Source organism: Bactrocera dorsalis, chromosome 2 (assembly GCF_023373825.1).
Source record: "Bactrocera dorsalis isolate Fly_Bdor chromosome 2, ASM2337382v1, whole genome shotgun sequence".
In the NCBI taxonomy this organism is placed as follows: domain Eukaryota; kingdom Metazoa; phylum Arthropoda; class Insecta; order Diptera; family Tephritidae; genus Bactrocera; species Bactrocera dorsalis.
In genome coordinates, this window is record NC_064304.1 from 73,317,138 (window position 1) to 73,338,792 (window position 21,655).

Genomic DNA, 21,655 nt, shown 5'->3' on the forward strand with positions numbered 1-21,655 from the left:
TTACATATGAAAATCGTCCTTTTGATTTATGGCTTTAGTCGCGGTATATAAAATTCTTGACGGACCATTTGTTGCACTAAGCAATGCACACCACGCAGTGTAAGCTGGTGGAGATATATTAGAAATAGAAAAGCGGGATTTCTCTGGAATAATGATGGGATGTCATTCATTATAACTAAGGCTGGAGTTCGCTAATCTTCCATTTGCCCTTATTAATCCCTTAGTATCCATGAAGAAGAGAGCTTCCCTTTTCGAGTGGTTGTCTTTCGAGCAACTTTGTTTTCTCTTGACTGAAATAGTGAGTCCGGTTGTATGCGATGAGACTAACTTTGGCATGTTGCAAGTCGGAATGCGTTAGTTGTACGCAAAGATCACTTGGTATTCCTTTAATTTTTCGTTTAAGTCTTTAGGTGAATGCAGAAATGCAAGCTACTACTCTTAGTGCTCTAGGAAATGGTGAAAATCAGTGGAGAATATCATCCTCTTCTGAAGTGATATTAAAATTTTCAATTTTCCGACTTTCCGTCAGTATTATATTCCAAGCGGGAGACTTTGGCCAGAATTTTTGTGATTCTGTTAGCCATGTGGGACCGTTCCATCAGAGTGTAGTGACTCCAAGATTCGCTGGGTTATCTGAACTTGCAACATGTTGCCATTTTGCTGAGCCAACTAAGTCATAGATTTCAGATATTCGATTGGATACATAAGTCTTCCAGGTATAAAGTGGTTTTTCGAACCATAAGTCTGATCAAAGATACATTTTATGATCAGTTAATTTGAGATGAGTTTGAACTACTGAATTTGAATTATTTGTTTTTGCCACTTCATGTAATACAGCCAAATAGGGTGCGCAATTGATGCCAAAGGTTACTGTTTTAAGTTTGTAATGCTAATTGGACTAGTGTTTGATTTCCGGAAGACTATGCGTTGGATATCTTGGTCATCTTCATGTACTAGAATTTGCCTAACTATCTTTTCTACATCCCGATTGAAAACGAATTTAACATGCGCCAATTTAGAATTAGCAACTTAACAGGTTGTAATGATGGCCCTGTGTATAGTATAGTGATTTGACTGAGCTTGTACTCCTTGTGGCATTGAAAACCACTCGTACTTTTGTTGTAATTTTGTGAGGTCGCATTGGTCCATGATGTCTACCTTTAGATACTTTTTTATATGGTACAGCTTCTTCCATATGATTGAGGTCAAGATATTCATCCGTCACTTTATCATATGCTCATCTGAGCTCACTTTGCTTTATCAGTTTTTTTCCAAGCTTAGAAATTGCTGGAGTGCTGAAGCCGCACAACATAACGATGGTCTTTGTTTCTTGTTGTTGCGGACTTGTAGTAGGCTTCGCACGCCTTGTCTTCTGAAGATTGGGTGATTTGTGGTAACTATTCTATTTACGAGAATTTTTTAAGTTGATTGTTTAAAACTCGTTTGAGATATTTTCAACTTGTGTAATGAAAGAATTTATTTTATCAGTGACTTGGCCACTTAAAATCCAACCAATAATGTATTTTCTCTATACTCAAGGTATTGTGTCGATTTATGATGGGGTATGACAATTGGGATTTGCTAATTTGAGGTCTGACTATTTTATTTACTTTATAGCTTGGATGCAAATTTTGTAAGTTGCGGTAGAACGATGGCTTCTGCATCTATTCTAATATCCGCATTTGGATGGTGACTAGGCATAATTTGTTTGAGTTTTGGATAATTCTTCCGCCCATTCCAGAAATTTGGAAATTTGAATGGTTTATTGGAAATTTGAGCCTTTTGATGATATAAAGGATATTTGAGAGCCTTGATCTATTAGTGCTCTTAGTTTGAATAAATCACCCTTATGTTCAATGGTGATGACCGCAGTGGGTAAAAGAATTTTGCTTTCATTTTCTGAATGAAGCACTTAAATTTTTGCTGCTTTAGAGCAACATGGTTGTAGCGACGAACCCCGTGTATTTGAAATTGACTTTGCTTCATATTTTGAAAATTGGTAATATTAAGCAATGAGTGATGTCTTCGTTGACAATATACACAATTGAACTTGCTTTCACAGTCTGTTGTCGTATGAGCATTCGACAGACAGTTTATGCAAAGTTTATGTTGTCTGACAAGATTGTTCCTGCCAGAAACAGATAATTTTTTCGTTCTCTCGCAAGATCTTATTTTATGAAAACAAAATTTGACATAATGTTTGCCATTTATTAGTTTGATTACACACGAATGTTTGACTTTTATTAACGAGTCTATTGTATTGCATGTTATTACTGGCTTGACATTTAAACAAGTTTTTACTCGAGTCATTTAGATTACTTTTTGGCTTAATAGTTTTTTTTGTCTACTCGTTCAGCTGTTTCATACTATGTAATTATAAATTCTTTCATCTAATACCATTTCGGCGATTTTTTTGCCACTTTGCTCCCATCGTAGCAAAGCAGCATCAGGCAGAGTTGCTTTACATATTTACTAGGATCGGGTTCCACGATTCTGTGGAAATCTTTTTGTGTTTCTAACACTGAAAAATAATTAATCACTGTCGAGTATAATTTCTGAAATTTCTGGCTTTCGTATGAAATGGTATAATATACAAATTTTGTTTGTTTGTTTGTTTAGAAAAATAATTAATTGTTGTTGTCAGAAATTTAGATGAGAAAATGTATTATTTTCAGATCACAAATTTGGTATGCGTATATTTTTTACTTAACTAAATTTTTTTAAAATTTGCGATCGTTTCTTCACCGCATCTCTTTTGGATCTCTGAACCAGATTTAAGAACGCGAAAGAAAATCGTAATAAGCTAAAATTTACTATATATACGTACATTCATACATGTTTCCATATGTCTATGCTTCCCCACCCAACCACGGCTACCCGCTTGTGACAAATATTTCAATACAACTACACATTTTTTCTCTATGCACTAACACCAACGCACATTTTCGGGTTATTTTTTGTTGTATGATCACATGTTTACGTACGTGAGAGGGTTAAATATTCGCTCGGCCTTAGACACGCTCTATATGTTTATCCCCACGTTTACCACCATGTTACCCACTGATTATCTGGTTTTTTACCCGCTGATGGTTTGCAGGGTCATTTATGTATCTTTGTCGACGACGATTAATTAACGTTTTTCTAATAGCACAGAAATGTATGGAAGCGCGGAAAAATGGTAATAAATAATATATATGTATGTATATTTATTTATGTAAGTATGTATATGCGTTAAATTATGTATATAAAACTGTATGTAATATAAAAATTATTGCAATTGTGAGGACAGAATAAGGGAAAATGAAATTAACAAAAAAAGTATATATGTATGTACTACGCTGCCCAAAAAAAGTTGGCACGGCGCCAGATCAGGTGATACAGTAGTTGTGGAACGATACGGGGTGAGTTTTTGGCGAAATGATCACGAATTTTTTCCAAAAAATTCAATGTTTCCGGTACACGTCTAGATTTGACGCGCTTGAGGCCAAAAACATCCTTCAAAATGGTATTAGCTGAGCCTTTCGATATGCCAACTTCATCAGCAAGGTCTCTAATTGTTAATCGTTCTTCAGCACCAAATCTTTGATTTGTTGAACGTGAGCTTCGTCGGTTGAGGTTGATGGTCGCCCTGGACACTTTTCGTCTTCGACACGTTCACGGCCGGCTTGGAACTCACTATACCACTTGTAAATATTTTTTTTTAGACATAGCCTCATCACCAAAGGCTTTCTGCACCATCCTCAACGTATCCGTAGCAGAAAATTGATAAACCCGTAAACAAAATTTAATGCGAATTCTTTGCTCAACAAATTTCGGCATCGCAAAAAACGAAAAACTCACTTTTAGCAGCTCACAAAACGACACGTATCTCAAACACTAATGAATATTTTGACATGAAATTTGACATAAATGTGACTGACAGTACTACCAACCTAAAAAATAATAATTCTCCAAATCCTTCGACGCGCGCTGTTTAAATTCAAATATCACCTTATTTTTTGGACACAGTAGTATGTCGCGCGATATGCCTATGTTTACCGGCACATTGGTATATACATAAAAGTAAGTATTTTTGAAGTAAAACTTCTTTAGGCACGCTTGGCTTGGGGAGTAAGCTGACGAACGCGTAACGAAAAGTGTGATCAGGCGAGGCGAACGCAGAGAACGTATAATATAGAGAAGGCTCACCGCGTTGCCAAATTTACGACATTTCATTTAACATATGTACATATTAAAAGATCAAGCGGTCGCGCATATTCACGTACATACATATGTAATTATGTGTGCATGTAAACAAATTTGCAAGAACCAGAGAACTTAAAAGTATAAACAGAGAACATAAAATTTGTTAACATTGTATGTAAGGTCGGAATTCGCTTCGCAATTTTAACATTGTTTACAATTCTCTCACATATTCTAACCGAGAATATGAAGAGACAGAAATATATGTATTTACGGCATATGATGACAAGGCATCGAAGAAGAGAATATGAAGAGACTCCCAACGAAGAATTTCGTTTTGCTTGTTTATATTTTGTTTCATTTTGACACCGAAAATGTGTACAAAATACATTATGTTCTCTGTCTCACATACGCAAGAATATGAAGAGACATAAATATATGTATGCATGAATATGAATATGAAGACATAAACACATGCATGCATGCTCCTTATGCAAGTTCATACATATGCATACATATTTACGCACGTTGGAAGGCGAAGCTGTTACAGCGGCAAGGGAAGCGGTAACAATCGGCGATCGTTTGTTAGTTTCTTTCGCGTCTCGTCGCGTCAATGCTTCGACAGATTGATGTGCTGAAATCATAGAACGCGACAGACTGCAAGCGCCATCTGAATCTGATATTGAAATACACACATTCTTAAGGACACAGTTATTTAGCCAGCTGCACAACTACATAACTGTGTCCATAAGAACGTGTGTATTTTAATATTTGACAGATGTCGCTTGCAGCCTGCCCCGCTCTATGTGTTCCGGGCGTGACTCTTTGAGTTTCGGCCATTGATTGTCCGTGACAACGGAGATGCGAAAGATGCGTGCGACACTTGTTATTATGAATGTATGTACATATGTACATATGTATGTGGCTCGCATTTGTTTTCGTAACATACAGACAAATGTGCGAAAGAAATAATATACATATGTATGTACGTATATGCCATAGAAATTCTATTGGTACAAATATGGAAATGATAACGAAATAATGCGAATATGCACATTTCATGAAGGTCATCAATTTTCTTTGAAGAAATGAAGTTCATTTTACACATCTTCACTTTGTAATAGTGGAAATAAATATAATTTATTTGAAATATTACTTTATTTAAATAAAAATAAAGAGAAATAAAATTAAAATAATTTTTCCTAATTTTTCCCGTGTTTTGGACGATGGAACAAACATCATAATGGTAGTTGTTTACATGTCGCCCAATAACACAGTTAATAATATCATAAAGTTTATATACAGAAGATTTATGATTTATGGTCGAGTAGGTTGTGAAGAACCGGAAGAAAACTATCATACGTTGCCACTAATCTTAGCAAGAGATTTCAGTATTAATTTCGCATCCGAAGATGGACAACTCTTGAGAAACTTTCTACGAGATAAATTAGAATTACAAATGGATAATGACCGTAATGAGCCAACTACAAGACATGGAACAACAATCGATGCAGTTTTTTCTAGATTTCTGTCTAATTTTAATTCTAAAATATATGTATCGTATTTCTCGTATCATAAGCCTATTGTCTCAGTTTTACAATCAACCACAGTAATTACTGATGTACCCAATAATGAAAATAACGAATAAAACAATGCAAAAAAATAAAAGATCTATGCAAAAATATTAATTTACTAATGAAAACATAAAATAAATTTAAATATTTGTAGGAAATAAATATATGTATATGTGCATACATGTATATATTGCACACACACATTCATATATATACATATATGTAGATAGAGAGAAAGAAGTTTTACTTCAGTCGTGCGGTAATAAGCACACTCTCTTTTTTTTTGTTTGTTTGTTCATTATTTCTTTATTTTTTATTTACCTACCTTTGCTTGAATGTTATAAGCGATCCGGCTTGTTGCATTATAGCTCAAGTCGTATCGCCAAAAAATTTGCAAGCATCAAGTACTTGTCTTCTGTAAATTGTTATTGTTATGTATTTTGGTGGTAAACCAAACACCATCTATGTGTTCGAAAAGAGCACGGAATGGAAGTTCGTTGAAATGTAGAAGACAAACAACCCACTGTAATGGCCTACCTATTCTTTCTTCTAGTTTCCGAATGATTCCACCTTTCCAACCTGTGTTCGTGTTGGTGCCATCAGCACCGACAACTTCAAGATGTTCCACATCAACTGAATTGTCTTGTAAATGTTGCCATATAGCTTGCGTCTCATCCTCAGCTGACCCGGAAGGAGAAGTGACGTGGCCAAAGTAATGACAACCAGATTCCGCTATAAGAGAAATATGTTCCTCTTTGACAGTGTCGCGGTAGTACTTTTCACCTTCGCTGACTTGTGTAAGTGTATTGTCTTTGCGGCCGTCAAAATACAGCCCATATACGGAGTCAATACTTTCGGTGTTCTGGAGCTTAACACCAACACTTTTTTTTGCCCGACTAATCTTGCATTTGTCAGTGACAAAGCTAGCCTGATCCTCTGTTATCAAACCTGCATTTTTGGCATCCAGAAAAGCCGATGAAACAATCAAGGCCGCTGCTCTATCACTTACTCCAAATCTTTGGGCAGCTAAAGCAGTGTGTTGTAATACTAGTGTGTTTTGTTTGGTTTTAGAGGATGGAAGAGAAAATTCACCATCGTTTTTCGAAGAATCAATGTGCGACGCGCCTACATTGTTGTCGTCTGTATGAGAGTCTGGCTGATCTGAATGGTCACGTGTTCTAGCTGATACTTTTCTGGTAAGTGTTGATGTTGAATGACGTTTTGAAAGCTTTTCTTTACGTACATTTTTCTTTGTAATCTTTTTTGTTTCAGGTAGATCAACACTTCCAATGCGACCAATTCTTGTGGTTCTCTGGTCCAAGAGAAATGGTTGTTCATTGATAGGAACTTTCCTTTCCTTTGGACAAGTGCAAGAAGAAAAATAAATGCATTTACAAGCAGCGATGTCAAATAATTTTCCGGCAGAAGAGACAAAGTCGTCTCTTTTAGAGCTCAAACCTATTGGGTTCCTTAAAAACATTTTTTAAGAGTCAGAAATTTCTTATGGTTGTGGTGAGCATTTGTACAACTCTGGTGTGTGAAACTATCGGAATAGATGACTTTTTGAAAGTATTTTCAACCTTTTTTGCAACTATTTCTGTAACCTCTTTACTCCTAGGTTCATAGTTGTCGCCTCGGAGTCGCCCTATACCAAATCTTTCAAACCGATAACACAAAAGAACTTTCTGGTAAGTAGGTAACTGGGACTCAGAGAGATTGTACGGATATATGCCAAACACAGGACATTTCTGTCTAAATTTAAATTTAGATACAGACATTTTGAGTTCTGTGTTTTGTTGAGAGAATATAAGTGATAGCACCTGGCGAAATCAACGACAAGAGTGAAGGAACTCGATGAAAAAATATTTATATGGAGACCAGTCCGAACGTGTCGTATGGCGCAGGGAAATGAATGTAAGTGATAGAACTCGGCGAAATCACCGACAAGAGTGAAGGAACTCGATGAAAAAATATTTGTGTGGAGACCTATCCGAACGTGTCCTTTGGCGTAGGTGAATGAATGTGAGTGAAAGCACTCGGCGAAATCAACGTCAAGAAGTGTGGCCGCAAGCCGATTTTCACCTTGCGCTGTGGCGCGCCGCCTTTTCGCTCGTATCTCGGGAACGGTTCGTTCTACGGCCATGATCACATATACCATTTCGGTAGCAAATGACGTGACAAATAACTTTTGTTTTATACATTTTGCCATGAGATGCGTATTTCAAGTGCTAGGTAGACAATTTCACGATTTTAGGCGAATTTCCGAAATTTCAAGGCCGAGGTTCGGGTTGAAGATGCAATCCGATCTCAAAACAAAAAGTTGCATTGGAATCAGGAAGTACTAAGGCAACTTTTCCGCACTATTAGAAATACCGAATCGAAAAAATTCCGGAATCGACCCACCCTATTCTACACGAGAACGACACACACCGAGGCATCATCCTATTCAGCACCAACGGGGATAAAGAAGGACCGATTACCAGATTACGATCAGTTCGTTCTACGACATTAGCAGCGATCGGTCACCTCTATCCGCCGCCATTCCTTTTGCGAAATCAACCGCGTTATTATATAGTTAATTATAATCAAGAACGCGTTTTTCTTTTTAATGTACAGTGCTTATATAAGGCCATAAAGCCTTGTGTGAATAAAGCGAGACCAACCGTTTTTGCGATATTGAGTGCGTTTTTAGTATTTGGTAAAGTGGGAAAAAATTATATAAAAGATGAGTGCACTTTTCTAACATCGCCCTTTCAAGAGTATGTTGTGTAGCACACAGAAGACAACTACCTATTTATTAAAAAACGTTAGACTCCCTTTCTTTTATTTTTCCCGGATTTGTTTCATTTTCATTTCATTAAGGATCCCGAAGCAATTTTCGGCTCTAACACGATACTCTCTATGTACTTTGTTGAATTCAGCTTGTCTTTAAGAGTGTGCTAAAGAAGAATTGCCATACCGAAAGTGTTATCAAATGTTTTGTCAACTTATACGCAGAGAAACCTTCAATCCACTCTTCTGCACTAAATAAGCCTGTTGTGTTTCTTCCAATATGAGATTTCTTAACACTTTAGAATCGTGGTAGCTTCTGGAATTTCTCACTTCTGCATGTAATATCCGTAACTTGTGGTCACATACTACTTCCAAATTTGATAGAGTATATTAGTTTTCGAGAAAAATACACTTCATGATTTTTATTCGGCTTTTCGGCCAGTTTTATCTTACTACCGTCAATGTAACCAATGCAATATGGTAATTCGCAGAATGTTTGGAAAACAAGTTCCCGTCCCTCTGCTACTCCAAGCCAATAAATGAATTGGGTTAGTTTATTCAAAATTGCCAAAAAAATCTTTTGGTGATATTGGTTAATATATCTCCATCTCCCACGTCAAAAGCAGTAGCGATTTTACGTACAGGAGCACTTTCACCCGATGAACCTAATCGGAGCAATACGATTGCGAGTTTCAAATCTACAGGTATTTGTAAACATGAATTATTAAAGTTAATATCATTAGAAAATATTTCTTGAAGATGAGCGAATTGGCATTTGCTGACATGCAGCATTTGCAAAATCTTCCATCGTCAAAACAACACAGAACATTTTCTCGACAATGAAGAGATTTCGGAACATGTAGTTCATCTCCCCGTCTCTACTAACCAATAAGCACATACCTTCAATAAAGTCCATTTATAAAATAGCATAATTTTATTTTTTTAAATTCGATTATTTTGCTTTTTAAACTCTGTTTAGAGATCTTATAAAAATGAATTTCATTGAATTTAAATCGTAAACATTGAACAGCTGTTTGTGTAAATATACGCAAATAACCAATACAGAGGGTGTTCACGGTGCATATAGGTTATTTTTAATTTAATAACCACCTTACGGTGAAAAGCCTGAGTAATAATTCCCTTAATGTAGGGCAATTTTTGACCAAAAATTGTCCAAAAAACCAAACCTGTTCAAGACCCAAGATACCTAATATGTGGACCCAGTATCTATAGTAGAAATTCTGAAAATGGTATGTCTGTACGTCAAAAATTGGTCTAATCGGGCTAATACTTCTCTGAGCCCCCATATGCCTAATATAAAATTTTCGAATTTCCAGTTGACTTTATGCTGGATATATCAGACAAAATTTGAGTTATCTTAATAAAATTGGGGGAGCGTGTTTGTGCCTTGAATGAATAGATTTGAGCGAAAACTTAACCCAGCACCCTTATAATCATTACCAGAATTTTCGGACCTCCGGCTGATTTGCTCCATATGATTGGTGATTGCAAATGAGGTACTTTCGTTTTTCTAACAAATCTTATGCCGAATTTTTCGTCAGTATATGAGTTATATAAGGGCAATTCAGAATCTGGTGCATCTGAGTTTGCAAAATTATGCAATTGCATATATTTACCATCAACAGTGAACGTCTTTTTGTGATTTCTGTGCAACCCTTGCAAATGCCATTAATTCACAGCTGATCGGTGAAGAAAAATATTGTTTGTAAACAAAATTGTCGCACAAATTGGAAATTATGCCGAAAAAAAGTTTTAAAGAAAAATTAGCTGACGCTTTAATTGATGAAGCTGCTGAAGAAATTATGGACATTGAAGGTGAGAAATATTTTTATGCAGAATTTCAGTTAATAACAATCTTCTTCTAGAAATCGAAAGTGATGATGACGCAGTGGATGCAGTGTTAGATGAATTGGCTGACAATATATCTGTTATTATGGAATGTCGGCGAGAAGTTTATAGCACAATACCTAAGTCAGACATTTGGCGCAATAATATTTTGACAACACTGGACGAAGACCGATTCCGCCAAATGTTAAGAGTAGATAGAGACCAATATAATATGCTGGTTGATTTAATAAAAAACGATGAGGAATTCAACAAAGCGCACTCATGTAAGCAATTTTCTGTCGAATTGCAATTAGCAATCACACTGTTTCGATTGGGTTCGTCAGGAGAAAGCGCAGCATATAGAAAAATAGCGACAATTTTTGGAGTGGGAGATGGCGAAACTATATCGATAATAACAAAAATAATCTTTAGAGTGTTCTTGCGTCAGCAATCTAAGTATATATATTGGCCCGATGAGGTTGAACGATCGAAAATAGTATCGGATACCTTTGATGAGTTACCGTTTTGTATTGGATATATTGATGGAACCGAGATTAAATTAGCAGAATCGCCAATTGAAAACCATACATCATACTTCTCCAGAAATCACATATATTCAATAAAAACACAAATAGTTTGTGACTATAAACAAGTAATTCGACATGTTGTGGTTGGTCACCCTGGGAGCTGGCATGATGCCCGTATATATCGAAATAGCTCACTCTTTCAAAAAAATGATCAGCATTTGTTTAAATGAGTTAAGCATCCACCCCTTCTACCCGGTAAAACTGGTCTATCCTAATGAAACAGCGCAATTCATCACCGGATGCCACTACAATATAATACACCACACTCGCACCAACCCAACCAACAAAAGCAATGGACGGGGAAGCTGATTAATTTCGTTCGACACACTACGCGCATCAACATCCGTATTTCGACGAACAAAATTATACAAATGTTAGTTAAGAAGAACAAGAAGCGAAGCAAGCAGCGAAACAAAAAGTAAACAAAGCAGCTACACCGAAAATAAAGAGCAACTATAAACGACGCCTTTTTCTTTTGTTTACCCTTTTCTTCAGTATCAACTGCTTTGTAAATGTTCATTTTTTTTAAATTCGCTATTTTGTTTTCTCTTTCGGAAATTTCAAGATTAGAAATATCTTTATGATAATTTAAAAAATGCTTTTCTAAATTGAAAAGACGCTTACTCTTAAAGTACTCTTGCACAACATGCATTGCGCAAGATTATTTTCATTTTCATACATAAAAAATTGATCCATTTTTTTGCTCAGTGCAAGAACAAATTTTGCCGTAGCGAGTGTCTAATTTGCTGCGAAGCTTCGGGCATGTTGGTGTGAAAAAACGATCGCTCAACTGTAGGTGTGAAAAAACGAAGACTAAAAATAGTAGGAGCTGGTCGACACTGATCTACATCTTCAACATTCGTCTACAAGAGATTCCATGCTATACTGCGCCGCGTCGACACCATGTTTCGTTTTATTTACTTGGTGCGACATCAATCCTACGGGCTACGTTCAACAAAATACATACGATCAAATGATCTCACCGAGTACTGTTTCGTCGGCTAATCGTACGATTTACATTTTTGATTCATTTTACATTTTTATTTGTAAATGTAAAGTTATTGTTTTAAATTAAATAAAATCAAATGGTTTCCAAAAACCAAAAGCATAATTTTTTCCCCCATATAATCAGTATTTTTCTTCACAGCAATGGATTGCTGGGGACTCGGCATACCCTTTATCTGCAACGTTAATAACCCCTTACAGAAGCAACGCAAGATAGTTGGAAGAAATGTCCGAATTGCATTTAATTTACGGCACAGTAAATACCGGGTTAGAGTAGGGCATTGTTTTGGCCTTTTAAAAGAAAGATTAACAAAAAAAAACCATAAATTATGCTGCGATTGGTTTTTTGTCTGCTGTATTCTCCACAACATTTTAATTAATAATGGTTCCACTTCGTTCGACGATGGTTCAGATCCATCAACTACTACCGAAGATTCTATTGAGCCTGATGAGCATATACTAGAGATGAGCGATGTTGCGATTTTTAAATCACTGTGATTTCAGTGATTGCTATTTTTAAATCACTGTGATTTTATATTGCTATTGCGATCGCACCTAAGTCGACGTTCAAACGTCGTTGTTGTTGTTGTAGCGGCAGATTCTGCCAATTTGACACTGTTTGGCCGAATAAAAGTCCGGGTCTGTTCCACTTACCACTTACGTAGGTTTTCCGCCTTTCTTTTCACTACATTTTCGCAAATAATGGAGCGGTTCGGCTACCTGACACTTACAGCGTATTGCATAGTTCATTTGTATGTTGGTATGATGGTTTCACACATTTCTTAGAAGGAATTACCATTAGTGTGGTTGATAATTTGTTTTTTTAGAATACCCGCTTTTAATATTTTCAAGACCAAATAATTAACGCGAGTTTCCTAATCTTTGGGAAAATATTAAAAACCCGTAATTTTTTTATTCCATCATTTTTTCTGAAATTAATTAGTTACAATTCTTGTTTTCATCACAAAATGCTTTATATAAGAACGTTACACTCAAAACTTCAAACCGCTATGACGAAAAATAGCATATACGATATATACAATACCCTGAAGAAAGTTGTTACTATTTGCTATTGTGATCGTAATTCACAGGTTCGAACTGCGATCAAAGTTTCGAACTGCGATCACAATTCACTGGTTCGAACTGCGATCACAGTTTCGAACTGCCGTAAGGAACTTCGTTCCAATAAATGGTTGTTTTAATTTAAGTATTCATCTCAACAGTAATTGGAACTACATATTTTAAAATACAATGATAAATAAAGTACAGAGATAAATAAATTAAGATAAATAAATAGAGATAAATAAAGTACAGAGAAATTACTAGTGAGGGGAATACTTATATTTCATTTCAATTTCAAACCTTTGCAAGCGTTCCTCCTTTTCAATTTGAAGTTTTTTCAATCGTTCATCCTTTCCCAATTCTAAGATTTTTAAGTCCAATTCACGGTTCTTCCTGCTTGCAATCTTCTTTCATTCAAAGAGTGATATTTTTCATGTTTCTCTTTTTCCCATTCCATTTTCATTTTAAACATTTGCCTACGCTCGACTTGAAAAGCAACAAGATTTGCAGCAGATGATTTTGGGACATGATTTTTAATTTTTTCCGCGAAATCTTTTGCTTTTTCAGGAACAATCACTTCACTTACATTGCCTGGTGGAAGATTTTCAATATTGGCAATGTCAATTGGAGACGCAATTTCTTTGCCGACATCAGAAAATTTCCAGTATTTGGCTGGCCGCGTTTTCATTCATTATGGACGTACTGCCACTATCAACCACTTTAAATGGTAATTCACTTGTGGCTTTTTTCCCAAAAATATTTTTAAGCTGATTAAAGTGTGGGCACATCTGCAACACTTTGCCTGAAATATAAACATTAGACAAAATTTTGTCGCATTTATTACGCTTACTTTCAACACTCGACGTCCCGGCATAAGACTCAAGAAGGCCTGCTCCTGTTGACATTCGCCAATCGCTTGCTTTTTTGTATGAAGCCTTCAGGTGCCGCACTTTCCACCGTATTAAATCCCACGTTGCGTCTATTTTTGTGCTCTTAATGAGCTTTTATAAAAAATTTGAGCTGTTGGTGCCTATTAAAATTAAAATTATTGTTACATAAATTCTTGAAATTAATCACTTAAGTCACTTACCTCTACTTCTGGAGCTTCCTGCAAGAAATCCAGTATACTCTCTATAATTCTTTTTTTGTTTGTTTTGTTAAAAGAGATGGAGCAATCTTTTCTTTGTTTGCTTTTATTTTTGACAACAGCTGATAATTTGCAAACCAGTGTTGCAAATAATACAATGGCGTTTTAGTGTTGCTTCTTTGCAAGGGTGTAGCAGGTGCATTGCTGTACATTTTGTTAGTGTAAAAGCAAAAATATGCTCGCTCATTTGCAATTGCAAATATGCAAGACCATTTGCACCAGAGTACATATTTATATGTATATATAAAGTTTCTTAGATTCCGATCCTCTGTTTGACTTTTTCCATCTTATAATATTCCCGTGGCTTTAATTCTGGCAAATTCCAAGAGTACAAAATGTTCGGTTTCACCCGAACATAGCCCTTCCTTACTTGTTTTTATTATTTTACAATTGTACCAAGTATATAAAAATAAAATACTAACAAACAATTCTATTCTAATTAATTTGAAGAAATACTTAAAAGTTAAATATTAAGAAATGTATTTGCTGTTACTGTTGTCAGAAGGCTTCTTGCATTTCAATCGGATTTCTCGCCCAGCACTTTCGATGGGTCTGGAGGGTTCCTCATTAAAGTGCTGTCTAAGCCTCAGTTCGTGAGACTTTGCAATTTTAGAGATTTCATTTACCACTGAATTCACGACAGGTCACGGTACAGGTCAACAAATCCAACGTAGCAAGGAGCAATAACTAAAGTCCTTATTATTTTACTTTTAAAGCGCTGAATGCTGACAAAAAAGCTTTGCCTTGAGCAATCTTATAGTCGGGCTCCGTAGGCTCAAACTGGCTTTAGGACTTGTTTGTATACTAACAGTTTGTTTTGAATTTATAGAGTGGAATTCCTGCCAACTAGGTGGTAAAGTTTAGCAAATTTCATATCAAGCTCCCCTCTTTTTGTTGACATGCTCTTTCCAGCGTAGCTTAGCATCTAAGGTGATACTTAGGTACTTAGCACTGTTATGATGTGGTATAGGAATGTTATTTATATAAATTGGACGATCAGACCTTTTTTAATGTCAAGTCGACGTGAATTGATTTGGTTTCATTTAATTTGATGCGCCACTTAAAGCCCACTTAGTAATTGCATTGACTGCTGTCAATGTCGCAGTCATATAACTTGAGTCAGATGGGAGGTCACTGGTAAAAATAAAATATCGGTTGCAAGTTTGAGTATGTATGCTCTTGCTTGATGCGCAAGTATCTATCTTTTAAGTAGGAAGCAATTATTTCGCAATGTGGTATGGGATAGCATGTATTTCAATTTGAGCAGCAGACCCGAATGCCAAACTTTGTCAAAAGCTTGAGACACATCCAAGAAGGTCGCCGTACAAATGTTCTTTTTATCAATTGTATTTTCAACTAAGTTTTCAATTCGGTGTACCTGGTCAATTGTTGAATGGTGGTCACAGAAGCCAAATAAATGTGTAGGTATAAGGTGTCTATGACCGATTATGGATTTGAGCCTGTTTATAAGTACATTCTCAAATATTTTAGATAAAGCTTGTAGCAGCGATATTGGTCTATATGATGTAACATCGTGTACTGGTTTACTCGACTTAGGTATCATTATGATTTCACATACAGTGACTCACACGTCTAACCGAACGCGTGCATTGCCAATGATGGCACCCTCCAATCATATAGCGAACATCTTAAAAATAATACATATGATACATTAAATTAAAGAAAAAATCTTCTATTTCATTTTGGAAACTTAAAAATAGTAATAAATTTATTCACTGCGTAAAATTTAGAGAAATAGCTCGCAACATACAAAATTCGTTCCACAAAACTAACCGGATTTTTTAAAAAGCTAATGATTACTTATATTTTGTAGCATATCCTTTTGCAGATAAAACTGCTTAGAGTCGCCTTGTTATAGAGGCGACAAGTTTTTGACAAAATAAAAAATCTGGTGGTATTGCGTTCCAAGCCTCCAAAACAACCGCATATTTCTTCGGTTATTAAATAATATCCAACGTCGCAGTATGAACTATTTCGGTGAAATCCCAAAATTATATTTTATGTACTCACGTTCCACTGAATTCCCTGATGATCAATTCAATAAACCAAAGAAAATTTTCTTTCTTTTATGAACGGAGAGCTTCTTTAGTTTACTTTTTGTAGCGCAAAGTAAACTTGGTGAAAATTTAATGATTTAAAAAATGCTATTTGAATGGATATGATAAGTAATGACACCGTATTTCGATGTACATCCCATTCAAGAATGATTCTTCCTGATTGGATGAATCATATCATACAGCTTAGCGACAATTTAAAATTTACCTATGCTTAGGAAACAGCGATGAACCTTCACAAATGAATATGAGAGAGTTAAGGCATATTCAAGTACTGTCCACCCCAAAATTCGAGGAACCTTGTGTATCACTCATCACAGGATGTTGAAACCGAATGCACTTCTACGCGGATGTCGCTAAATGACATTAATTTTTTGAATCGTCGATGCCAGTAACCTCCGTAGATTTATCGTCCGGTCATGTATTAATTGCTTTCGTTACAAATCGCAATTTCTTCAACATATAATGGGTAATCTTCCTATTCAGCGCTTGACACCAACACGCCCATTCTCTCGTTGTAGCGTCGATTTCTGTGGGCCTGTCAACGTTTATTTTTGTTTCAAGCAAGGTACCCTATAAACAGTATATTTTCATATTTGTGAGTTTCGCGGCAAAGGCTGACCACATCGAAGGGCGATGCATTTTTGACATCACTCAAACGAATAATTGGAAGAAGGGAACCCCTTCCATTACATATCTTCCGGAATAACGCAATTTACGAGTATTTTGCAGAAAACTTACTAAATTTAAATCCATTCTTTTCAAGAGGAATAACAAAGTTATTATTACTTTTCATTTTATCTCTCACCTCATTTTGATGACATTTGAAAGCCTGCAGTTAAATATGCCAAGGGACATGAAAACCAAATTAACTAACGTATGTAGAACTCACTACATCCTTGGCAGAAATCTGTACAAGCAGTTCTAAATTCTCGTATTAATTTGTTCTTACCACAGCTGCCACGAAGTTTTGACTCCTGGTCTCTTCTTAGCTGGTAGTGTTAAAGGCTCTTCCGGAGCCAGTGGAATAACGTCAATCAAATGGAATCAAATGATCGCTAAGAAATAATTGGAAGCGTTGGTTACACGACCACATAAAAGAACTTCACAACGATGGCTAATTAGTCGTATTAAAGGTGCTGTCCCAGGAAAGGATGTACGAGTGAGAGTGGTTGATGTGCGAATGGAATCCAAAAATTGCAGTTGTGACTGCTTGAACGTGCTTGAACGGGGCTGGGTTGTTGGGTCACTTAAGTTTACTCAATTATTTCATATCCACTTACTTACTCACTTATCTATGTATATACATATGTATATCAGAGCATAAACTCAAATGTGGTAGAGTCATATATACAAAACTAGCTGTTACCCTTTGCGCTTCGCTACACCTAAATCGATTAAAACTCTTGAGGGGTTTTACTTAGTGTTTTATTTCTTGTTGTAAAACTGTTACTCTCGAGCATGCGACGAACAATTGGCCGTGGGAGAAGCACGGCACGGCACGGTGACGCCGCACACTTGAAACGTTTGCCCTTGCGATTTGTTGATGGTCATCGCAAAGGAAAGACGTACTGGGAACTGCAAGCGCTTAAATTCAAACGGCATGTCCGTTGGAATTATGGAAATGCGTGGTAAGAGTACAATTTCACCTGCTGCCTTGCCATTTAGTATTGTTGCTTCAATCAAATTTGGCCACAATTTTTTGACTGAAAGTCTTGTGCCATTACACAAAGTCGGTGGCTTCAGATTTTGTAGAAGTATAATGGGTGAACCGACTTTCAGGACCAAACAATGCGGTAGCAGACCGGGGGGATCCAAAGAATTCAAGAATTCAGTTGGATAATTGACTACTTCATCTTGATCCAAAACGCTATCAATCGATGTATATGTTGTAGCTTCTCCCGGCAGTTTTTCTTGAATGGCAAAATTGATTTCGTTGACGTGTACATTTTTCGGTGCCAATATTTGCGCGTTCACTTAAATAATCGTTGCGTTGATAGTGTTGAACAATATTCGGAAATACACTTTCAATCAATACTTCTTTCGATTGTAAAAGTCTACAAAAGTTGTTCGGCAATGTGATCAAACCGGTATCATCGATTGGTATTTTGCCTTCGCCAATGTCCAACAACTGCTTCGAAAACGCCGCTGCGGATCGATCATTTTGCAATTGGACTCGCATGTTGATGGTAAGAGTCAGCCTTTGAACATGTCTCCACAAAACTGACGATTTTAAACATGCGTTTATTTCGTCGGCAGGAGTTGAATGACTTGCAAAGTTTTCCGAAAATCGCCGGATAAAAGTTGTTGCTTTTGGCGTAAATCTTGCATTGTTCTGTTGCTTGTAATTACTTTTTGTTAGCCATTGGGCACTCATCCCATAGAACTATTCCAGCTCCTCGCAAACCTTTTGCCATTGCTAAATTCCTTGATATGTTGCACGTTGGTGTTTCAACGACTTAGATGTTCAACAGTAATTTCAACGCAGAATGTGCTGTTCGGCCGCCATCAAGTAGAGTAGCAGCGATGCCTGACGAAGCAATTGCCAGCGCAATTTCTACTGTGACCGCATAGTAGCAAGAATTAAAGAGGTCAGAAACGTTTTCCCTGTACCACCGGGCACATCCAGAAAGTAGAATCCACCGGCGTTATTGTCAACCGCTCGTATAATCTTATCATAAGCATTTTTCTGCTGAATATTCAATTTGGTAATGTTAGCTTGTAAGAAAGCACGCAATTCATTGCAATCGTATTGTTGTTCACGTTGAAGCTCATGGTCAAGCATATCAATCGCTGAACGATTGGGCGCAGCTATGCCAAGTTGCGTTAATGCTTTATTCGCAATTGTAAGGCACAGATCTTCAACCAATATCAAAGCATCATTACACATTTGTAATGTATATAGCAAATCTGCGTCCGATGCTCGACTACGCGCCAAAATTAATAAGTCTTCGGTCACGCAGTCTTTGTACTTATTCCACAGTTCTTGCAGATTTGACGGAAGGCATGTAGATATTATTATGGCGAATAGTACGCGTATTTGTTTTGGATGAGATGTGAGTGATGCGTCATGAAGTGCAGTGTCCCAATGCATATCATCTTCTAACAAATGCAATCGCTGACATGCTTTACGATACCTCGCACACAACTGACCGTCAACAGTTTTCCAATCATCAAATGATCTTGGTCCGCACACGTTGACTAATAGCAGACGTAAATAGAAACATTCGGTGTTGTTCGGATGGATGGTGTAAATTCGTCCTATCGGTTTTACGGACATTTGGATAACCGTCAACACGCTCCCCTTGCTTTCGTCGTTGAAATGTTTTCGATGATGGATTCCAACTGAAATATTGTGGTATTTCGGAACACAACTCGAAAAAGGTAGTTAGTGTTGTCCCCGGTGGTCATGCTGCGCTCTGTGGTACATTGTCTGCAGTGAAATAAACGCGTTGACCATTTTCGGCCTTGACGGTAACTTGGCCGTTGATTGTCGGCGAATTCAGCTCTAATCTGTGCGCGCCGCTCTCTGTACACCGCTCTACCTCAGGCATTCATTTGAGCGCGTCGCTCTTCGCTTTGATGTCTTCTTGATATTGACATTCGACGTGAATCACTCGTATTCCTGCCAACCGTATTACGTTGGCGTAGTCGAGGCATTTTCTAGAGTATGCATATTTGAAGTACATAAATAAAAATGGAAAAATTAACCTAAAACTACATCTTAAACTATGTATTTTACCCACACACGCATATGCAATAAGACCCACAAACAGTGTATTTGCAAACCGCATGGAAACACTTACGAAACAATAACAATACTCACTTGCTTTGTGTTGTACGCAGAATGTTAATCACGTTGAAATCTGAGAAAAATACACATAATGTTGAAACATTTTTTTTATACACTCAGTGCATTCGGAACACTTACGTTCTGTATGTCTTGTTAGCTTGACAGTCATCCATAGAAAGAACGAATGACAGGCAAAAACGATCAACATACGATGTCAATGTTTTTTTTTTTATTAATTGTAAACATCCGCCAGTTGTTCCTTTTTATTAGTAAAAGGCATTTGACAGGACTGTCAATCTTGCGGCAAAACATTATTTCATGAGAATTTGTATAGGCGGGATGTATCATTTTTTTTTTTTTTTTGCAAAACGTGCAATGATACACACATTAAATTTCTTATGTGCACCCTCCAAACAGACCCCAATCACCCCTGAAAATTTCATTGAAATCGGGCAAGCGGTCTAGGAGGAGTATGCGAACAGGAAGTTTTGCCACTTAATTTTATATATATAGATGTAAGAAAGAGTTATAAGTCTTCGGTTAAGGATGAAAACAAGGGGTATACGCTACAATTACTAGAACTGAAACGAGATGACCGTACACTTTTGGCACATCGCCTGTCTGTGTGGCAAGATTAGTACCGTTAACATCTTATCTTATTGAGGATAGCAGCATATATAAAAAATTTTAGTTATTTAATAATAGTTCTTATGATTTAAAAAGTAAACATTTAATTTGCAGGAGGGCGTAGAATTATGACAGTGTACATAAAAGCAATCACTTCTACTTAAAATATACGACTTTGTTTTTTGTTTTCCTTACTTGGCTTTTTACCTTTAGTAGTACGTTTATAGGTGATCTCTTCCTTCTTCTTATTTCTTCAATGCGCTCTTCGTCCATTACTGCGTTTGTGGAAGCTGATTGCATTAAAATAATACTGTTGGCATCAAGTTTTTCCTAAAATTATAATTATATTTTTAAATATTTCGAAATTTCAGGTCTCAAATAAATTGTTTTTACAGCAGTTAAGCACGTTAAAATTTGTAGAACAAACATTCCAAACGATAGAAATGATAATGTTGTTAAAGCAATATCTGTGATGTCTTTGATACCAATATCTTTACTCGAAACCTCATGTGAAAATTGGATCGGCTTAAGTTTCATGTCTGATGCTTGTGAAACCAACCATTCTTTTTTATATTGCTCTTCATAATCTGCAAGAACAAATTTTGTAATCAGTATGCACAAATACAGACGGTATAAGTTTAATGGTTTAACACCCTTACAACATGTTACGAAGTGTTTTACTATTGTGTTTCTCTAAAATTTTTCTGATACGAGTACTAGACTTTGTAATATTCACGAACCGCTTAATGTTTTATAATCGCGCAATTTGCTAGAATCAAAAGTGTGGAAATATCTTCAAGTCTTCGCAAATTCTTTTGCCGTATAAGTATATAAATACGTAAGAGAATCGAACAGTCTATACTAAGGAGTTTGATAGAATCAAAGTTGAGAAAACAAAGAAAAAATATATTTGAAAACCGGGAAGCACATAATGCCAATCCAAATGTTTTCTTTAATATATTGAGAATTAACTGGTTCTCAGA

At 36.4% G+C, this 21,655-nt stretch overlaps 1 protein-coding gene across 2 annotated transcripts in view; it reads right to left on the reverse strand.

The window, feature by feature from the left end:
• LOC115065857 (uncharacterized) overlaps positions 1 to 21,655 on the reverse strand; it is a 150,471-nt gene that overhangs the window by 92,240 nt on the left and 36,576 nt on the right. The window contains exons 5-6 of one of the 2 annotated variants that reach the window (XM_049450168.1): positions 21,066 to 21,259; positions 20,880 to 21,002 (exon numbers count right to left, since the gene is read on the reverse strand). In XM_049450168.1, the coding sequence (XP_049306125.1) occupies positions 20,880 to 21,002; positions 21,066 to 21,259 (317 nt within the window). The remainder of the gene's footprint in view (positions 1 to 20,879; positions 21,003 to 21,065; positions 21,260 to 21,655) is intronic. The other variant, XM_049450169.1, reaches the window with a different exon arrangement.